General features: G+C 28.5%; 1 protein-coding gene across 1 annotated transcript; it reads left to right on the top strand.

The window, feature by feature from the left end:
- The first annotated feature begins 2,933 nt into the window (after positions 1-2,933).
- Positions 2,934-5,026, top strand: LOC149882898 (peroxiredoxin-6-like). Its single transcript, XM_090101363.1, has 3 exons — positions 2,934-3,300; positions 3,963-4,254; positions 4,452-5,026. The coding sequence occupies exons 1-3, from the start codon at positions 3,215-3,217 to the stop codon at positions 4,728-4,730; spliced, it is 657 nt and encodes a 218-aa protein (XP_089957489.1). The 5' UTR covers positions 2,934-3,214; the 3' UTR covers positions 4,731-5,026.
- Positions 5,027-8,439: the final 3,413 nt, after the last annotated feature.

The raw sequence follows: 8,439 nt of genomic DNA, 5'->3' as shown, positions 1-8,439 counted from the left end.
CAAGTGGCCACTTTCGTTTTGCGGTTACAATTATTTGCAAAAAATTCAATTAAAATATGCGTTTAAACTAAATTGCTGATTTTACAAAAACTCATATTTACTTCATAAATACATACCACTATTTGAAATTATGAATGGCTTTACAAAACTTGAAAAAATAGTTAAAGAAGTTTTGTGAATCAGAAAAAACAATATTCAATATTTTGATTAATTTAAGTTTTATTTGAAAAAAAAAAAAAAAAAAGCAATATTTTATGAAAATATACGTACGTTTAAATATTATGGGACAACTACAATTGTATAAGCAGAAACTTTATCAAGAACCTATCTATTAACCAATACAACCAAATATATTCAAAATATAAAATCATTGACATAAAAGTTAACTAAAAAACCATTTTTTTAACACTCACGTATACTTAATGGAGAATGACTTTAAAGTGCTGATCTAAATTCAAATTTTAACAGATCTTTATTTGGTTTAATGTTGTCTAAGTTAAGTTTTATGGTCTAAGTTAGGTCACAAGTTAAAATCACAGCTCTCAAAATTAAGAATTTAAAGTACTTCGATTTATGGCATTTTAAGATATAAATTAAACATCGGTATTTTTTTCGGTTTTTAATGGCAAATAAAGTACAAACTTTTATTTTAGTCATCTGAAATAATCGACTTTAAAATAATTTATATATTTAGGAGCACAAAATTACAAGATTCCAGAAAAAATTTTGTTTCAACCCCCCTTCAAGATATTGCATGGGATTGCTATTCAATTAAATCTGTTAAACTCATTTTTCAAAAATAAATTATAAATGAATATAAATTTGTTATACTAAAAACTTTTACTATTTTAAACGCATAAAGAATTCTATTTCAATTATTTTTAAAATATTCAATTTATCTTCAGACTGATATAGAACGTTGATACTTAACTTGTTATCATTAGTTAATTATCGAAAAACTAAACGTTAATGCTTAACATATAACAAAACTGTTACTTGATAAAAAAACATATCTTAAATGAAATGCAACTTTTCGATTTTTCGGGGCTTTTTATAAAGTTTAAAGCAATCATTATTTATAATAAAGGACAAAGTTTGTATGCGTGTATGTGGGTGTGTTCTTTATACAAATCCACAGTTTTAATCCGATCCTCACCAAATTTTGCGCAAGGTCTAATTTTTCCCAGGGAAGATTTAAAACCAGGTTTGGACCACCCCAGACTCTATGTTCAGGATGCTTATGGCTGGGACAGTTTCAGCCCCCTACAACCACTCCTTGCCCCCGGCGAGGAGGTGATTAGGGAGCTAATAATTTTAATAGCTTTTAACAGTGAAAACTAGTTTGTTATCGACTTTGACTAAATTAACTAAAAGTCGACTAGTCGAAAGTCGAAATTAGTCGACTTTGAAAAATTGAATTCTTGATTTAATCGACTATGGGTCTCCTAATAATCAACCTAATAATCAACCTAGTAATCAACCTAATAATCAACCTAATAATCAACCTAATAATCAAACTAATAATCAACCTAATAATCAACCTAATAATCAACCTAATAATCAACCTAATAATCAACCTAATAATCAACCTAATAATCAACCTAATAATCAACCTAATAATCAACCTAATAATCAACCTAATAATCAACCTAATAATCAACCTAATAATCAACCTAATAATCAACCTAATAATCAACCTAATAATCAACCTAATAATCAACCTAATAATCAACCTAATAATCAACCTAATAATCAACCTAATAATCAACCTAATAATCAACCTAATAATCAACCTAATAATCAACCTAATAATCAACCTAATAATCAACCTAATAATCAACCTAATAATCAACTAAATCAACCTAATAATCAACTAAAAGTCTATTTAGTCGGGTAATCATCCTATTTTTTCACTTGATTTAATTTTATCAATCTTTAATATTGTTATGATGCTTTAATATTCTTATGATAACCAATTAATAAAGAGATATCTTTATGAATAGATTATCTTGTAAAGATAAATTATTTATGCATAAGAATATCAATCATAGCTGTTTTTTTAATTCAACTAAAATATCTGAACATTGAACCTAATTTGCTGTATCACATAATCTTAACTCTTAGCTTACTGTATATAGCACCATTTCATTAATGTTTCCTTTTTCTTTTTGCTTGCTTTTTAAAACAAAATGTTATTGCTTTTTAAAACAAAATGTTAAGTAATGTGTTCTGGTACTCAGTTAAGGATACGAAAATGTTTTATAAATCTGCCACCCCAAAAAAGGTTTAGCTGCCCCATCTGCCCCCACCTATCTACGCCAACGTTTTTTATTAATTAAATTTTTTGTTAATTTTTTGCTCTAATTGTTGTGAAAAATGATATAAAATGCCCATCTGTGTTTTTTTTTTTGCTTTAATTTGTGATAGTAATTTCCGTTTTATTTTGTTTGTTTATTCGACTTTAATTCATCTAATAGATGAATTAAAATTGAACAAAGAAAAGGCTCTTGATAAAACAACAGCATGTGTTATTATAACATTATTACATGCCACCTAGTTTTTTTATTTACTCTCTTAAAGTTCTATTTGTTCCGGAGCATCTAAAAAATGAATTGTCAAGCAACATAAAGTATATGATAATAATATTCAAATATTATAATCATATACTTTAATGTTGCCAGACAACTTTTTAGTCGAAATATTTGAATAAAAAGTTTTATTCAAATATTCGACTAAATCGACATTTAGTCGGTTTAGTCGATTTTAAAAATGTATTAGTCGATTTTGGTTTACTTAGAAAAATACATTAATCGATTTAGTCGACAGTCGAATAATTTCTAAGTCGTAATAACACGAGTGAAAACCAAAAAGTTGTAAATATGTGTTAGCCGTTTTTTTATGACGATTATTGAGGGTATTCCAGCTAGTTATTTATGTATCTCAATCTAAGCTAAAGCTATGGTTTAGTCAATTTTATTGCCAAGTTAACGCAAAGTTTGCGTTAACTTGGCAATAAAATTGCAAGTAAATAAATTGCGTCGCAAACAAGGTGTTCTAAATTGAGTTGTTAACGCAAGTGGTTAAGCATATAAACCGAACGTAAAGGATTAATAAGGTACTTTCCTAAAATAACTCCCGTGTACAGCCGTACATCTAATGCTCACAGTGAACTGATATACAACACCCAAACTAATATTACATAAAAGTACTCATCATGCCAAACCTTGGAGATCTTATGCCCGACTTCTTTGCTTATTCAACTGAAGGTAAAATCAAGTTTCATGATTGGATCGGAGAATCGTAAGTTTAAAATTAAGTCTAAATGTTAAAGAGAAAAAAACGTAATTTTGCTTTAGGACTAGTATATACTGTCTTTAATGAGCTGATACTTCTTAGAATGAACTTATCCTTTAAAAAAAGTAAAGCATTTTGATTATTTTTTCCTCTGTTTTACCTAACTTAAAGTTTCTAAGATCAAAATGTTTTTTTTACAAAAAAACGCCTAAGTATATCTGTCTTAAGCATGGAGAGTTTCTTCTGCAGCTTCTGCAATAAAATTCATCCAGGTCTTCTCGCTTAGAAATGCATGAATACTATAAATAGCGTTGTAAATACCTGGTTTTTCTCATCAGGCTTGGATTTTGTTAAAATTTACCAATTCCATTAAAATTGACAAGTACCAATTTTCAAAAACTTAAGATGTACTGTTTACAAAATTAAAGAATTTTTTTAGGAAGGTATAAATTTCAAACTGTTATAAATCAAGCCAAAAGTTTGGTTGGTCATAGCTTGGGAGCAGTATATTTTGTTGATCTAAAGTTTTATATTCCTAATATTACAGCTGTATTTTATTAACTGTAACTATTATTTTATCTGAGATGTTGGCTGTAAAAGTAAATGATTTTGTCTTACTTTTACATTAAATGTCTTACATACAATTAAAATATTGTAGTTAACCTTAGGTGGGCTATTTTATTTTCCCATCCAGCTGACTTCACTCCAGTCTGCACTACAGAACTCTCAGAAGCTCAAAATTTAGCTCATGAATTTTCCCAACGTGGTGTTAAAATGATTGCATTATCATGTGATAGTGTTGAATCTCACAATGGTTGGATTAATGACATCAAAAACTATACAAATGGTAATTTTAGTTTTCCAATCATCGCTGATCCAAATCGCAATATTGCAGTTTCACTTGGTATGCTAGATCCTGATGAAAAAGACAAAGAAGGCTTTCCATTGACATGCAGAGCTGTAAGTTAGTTTTTACCAAAATTGGCTTCATTTTATTATATTGTTTGTGTGTTTGATAAACTTAGGTTGTACATCAGCCATTACAACTACTGTGGTAGGTATAGAGACTGTTGAATTACAATAGTGTTTTCTATTATTCTTATGAGTATTTTTCATGGTCCACATAGATTCTAATGTCCATTTTTAAATCATTTCAGGTTTTTGTCATTGGTCCTGACAAAAAACTTAAGTTGTCTATTCTTTACCCTGCTACAACTGGTCGAAATTTTAATGAAATCATCCGTGCTATTGATTCACTTCAATTAACAGCTATCAAAAAAATTGCCACTCCTGTTAACTGGGCTCCAGGTGATGAGGCCATGGTAATTCCTTCTATTAAACCTGAAGAGGTCTCCACATACTTTCCTAATGGCATTCGGCAAGATGAAGTTCCTTCAGGAAAAGGTTACATGAGATTTACCAAGGATTATAATTAATTACTTATAGAGTATCAACATTTATTATTTATATGTTTTGGTGTTGTTTGTAATTAAGTTTATATAATTTTAAAAGTAGCTGCTCCCTTATTTAATTAATTTTAGATAAACTTTAATTTGATATTTCTTGGTTCGTAAACCTATTAACACTATTCAAAGATTATTTCATAATATATTGTTCAACATTTTTGCAATTTATGCTACAACATGTAATTTGTAACTTTGATCAAGATGTGTTGTTCCTTTAACCATAATGTTATGAATGGAAAAATAAACGTGGCCTAAGAATGAACAAACTGTTTGCTTGCATGCATTTATTCTTGTTAGATTATATATTTAGAAATTTTCTGACTCCCTTATTAATAAGACCCCCATTCGCCTGGTATTTAGGGATCGTATATAAATCACCCGAAAAATCCTAATATTCTTCGGGAGATTTAAAAATACCTTATGCCTTGGTGCATCGTAATACGATGACCACCCCTTACCTCCTTTGGTCTGTTACTTTTGTTGCTTCCGAACATCCGTACTAAAATAGGTTAAAATTCTGAAGGGCTGTTATTCAAAAGACTAAAAAGCTGCTATAGATGATACATTAATAATTTGATATCTTCAACGAACCAAACGACTAAAATGACACAATTTGACGTCAAACCAAATCAATTAACGATTCGTTCATACAAATTTTTATTTACATTAAAATTGGTAATGACTGAAACTTAAAAAGCAAGGAAGCAAATCTAAGATATAACTAAGTTATATCTATATTACTAATTTTACTGATAAAAAATGAAATTAGACCGCCTCTTCACCCATATTTACCACCTTAAAACAACCTTAAATTGACTGACAACACTCCCCCTTCCCCCGCAGAGACTATTAACATATGCATGGTCCAATCATATATATAAACTAGATATCTAACTCGCGCTTTCGCAGTGAAGCAAATTTTTTACCAGCCTGAAATGATGCAATTATAAATAAAAGCAAAACAAAAATGAAGTATTGTCAGTTTAAATAAAATGGCTACAGGCATTAAAAGATTTGAAAACCTACTTCACTTTTTCTTACGGAATTTTTGTGAAGTAAGACATCTAGTTAATATATATCATCGGCATAGACGTATAAGAGATGGACGTTTTACTCTGTTTTATATCAAAGAGGCCGAAGAAATCAGCGAGCCATGCGAGTTTCCGTCAGACTCTAAATTTTCACCCGTCAACAAAAAAATCTGTTTTAAAACTGTTCAGAATAAGACTGTTCAGAATAAAGTAACTACTTCACGTGTTGACAAATTAGTTATCAAATTACTCCAAGGTAAAGGAAATTAGTTGCCGTCACGAACAAATTTGCATCATTTTTTCAAGATGAACATTTGTAAATTTGGGAACTTTTTTCGCGTAAGCAAAGTCTGTCAATCATAAAATAGACCTGTATGGATAATTTTAAGATAACAAAAAAAAGTATAGCGAAATATAAAAAAGCTTAAATAGAATTTTTTGTCAAGATCTGATTTCATTCAATTCCTTGGTCCTTCATTCACCAGGCTCAATTTTGTGTATTTTTTGAGTATTTTTTCTGATATGTCGCCATTTTTTGACTCGACAACTCTATAAGCTTCATAATATATATTCCACTATGTATTATTTTTTAGTAGGTGTATTTCTAATGGGCTTTTTTACAATTTATTTGATATAACAAAACCTTTTACAAAGTTATTCAAGTTTATAATTATCTTGCAAAATGCGGCCAGATATTTCATGCTTTTGTTTTTCATATTTCATATATTATTTCATTTGTCATAAAAGGCACATATAACCCATTTGTTTTTGTCAAATAAAAATTAGTTTATATATAGCTGGTAAATCACATTACATTAATATTAAATACTTAGTTATTCTTGCGGTTTGCCATAAATTGGCTTTACTAAATTCTTTGAAACTGTGACAAATTATTTGTTCTTTATTTTATTTATATTTATTTTATGTATAAGTTTTTTATCCTTAACTATATATTTTTGTTGTTAAACATTAAAATGGAAATTTCTATAACATTCATAAACTGGAAGTCTACAGCAATATAATAGATGGAGTAGTTCCCTGGGCATGAAACCAATATGCTCTAGGTAGCTATAAAACTAGTTGATATTTTGTATTATCTCTAGTTATACATGTACTAAAGTAGTTAAATGATCTCAATTTCTATATCAACATCAGCGTTGTTTCTTAAAATATTAAGAATGTCTATCTTTATAAAATTGAGCTTAAAACTTGGTTCTATTGCTGTTATCTTTAATAACTAAAAGGAAGTTGATGTGATTGGTTAGACGAGACCAAAAATTTTCGACGAATCCGACAGTCATTAATATAATTTAATTTCTATTGTTTAAAACAAAAGATTTTTAACAATGCGCAACGAGCATAGTTCGCAAAGAAAGCAATATCGTTGCACGCCCATATCTTACACGTCCATGACAATATATAACAACTTTCCATCTTCTAGTTATCTGATAAAAATGTTTTTACCCCTAAGACAAGAGCAAAAAAATGCAAAATCTTAAGTTGATAGTCATAATATGAATTGTTAAGGGAACTACCATCTGTAAGCATGTTAAAATTTTGAGATTTTGAGGAACCCCTGAGGTAGTAAAAAATAATTTGTTAAACTACAATGCAATACTGGAATCGGAAAAAATGAAATTTTAATACCATATTATGATAGTTAAAAAATTAGCTCGTTGGACCGCCCAATTCAATACCATTTTGCATACTGTTTGAAATATGGAATTTTTTAATATAGGGTAGGGCGGGGCTAATTGAGCATTTTTTACTAAACCTAATAGATCTCTTGAACGGTGCGTCAGATTTACATAATATTTTCACTATTAGAAAGATAATTTTATCTGCTAAAAATTGTTTAAGAAAAAAAAAATCGTTTTTAGAATTGTTTGAGAAAATATTCCCTAAAGTTTACCGAGCTGCTCAACCGCTGCCCCAGCGGGGGGTAAGTTGAGCAGCTGTGCAGAGTAAATTAAAAATAAAGTTAGTAAGTTAAGATTTTTATTTCTGAACTTTGGACTTATATTTTATTGACTAAGTAATATTTAAGTAAAAATATTTTTAAAAGGAGCAAAAGTTTTATAGTTTTAAATCACATTTACATATTTTTTTTAAAAAAAAGGGTTTTAGATATTATTTTAAATTGTTAAGAGTATTTAATAATGATTAATTTAAGTGCTTATAGACCTTAAAATGTTTACCCAACGAAATTTTTTTCTCCGTATCCGATAATGCCGTTTTATTAATTAATTTTATTAATTAACTTTATCAATTAATTTTATTAATTAATTTTATCAATAAATTTTATTAATTAATTTTATTAATTAATTTTATTAATTAGTTTTATTAATTAATTTTATTAATTAACTTTTTTTCAAACCTACTCAACCTACCCCTACTAGACTAGGTGACACAAAAGTTAGGTTATAAAAAGAACTCTAATACTTAGGGAAATTTGGCTAAGTATAATCGAAAGTCATGGGTAGTAAATTGGTAAAATATCAACACTTAAGTGTTGCCAGATAAATGTTTTTTTAAGAATCTAAGAAAAAATTAGTAACAAAATTTTTTTTTTTCTTTTCGAAAAAAAAAAAACTTTACTATTTTTTTCGAAAAAGTACCCGTGCATCTCACTTATCCGCGGTCCAACA

This window comes from Hydra viridissima, unplaced genomic scaffold, assembly GCF_058129835.1.
Source record: "Hydra viridissima isolate aposymbiotic clone 2 unplaced genomic scaffold, HvirCarnegie_v1 scaffold_10, whole genome shotgun sequence".
Lineage (NCBI taxonomy): Eukaryota > Metazoa > Cnidaria > Hydrozoa > Anthoathecata > Hydridae > Hydra > Hydra viridissima.
The sequence above is the reverse complement of the archived record's forward strand: the minus strand, read 5'-3'. Positions and strand labels throughout refer to the sequence as shown.

Excerpts from the sequence above, each read along its gene's own strand:
- LOC149882898 (XM_090101363.1), top strand. The coding sequence starts at position 3,215 with ATGCCAAACCTTGGAGATCTTATGCCCGACTTCTTTGCTTATTCAACT. Across the intron at positions 3,301-3,962 it reads CATGATTGGATCGGAGAATC|GTGGGCTATTTTATTTTCCC; the intron begins GTAAGTTTAAAA and ends AGTTAACCTTAG. Across the intron at positions 4,255-4,451 it reads TTCCATTGACATGCAGAGCT|GTTTTTGTCATTGGTCCTGA; the intron begins GTAAGTTAGTTT and ends AAATCATTTCAG.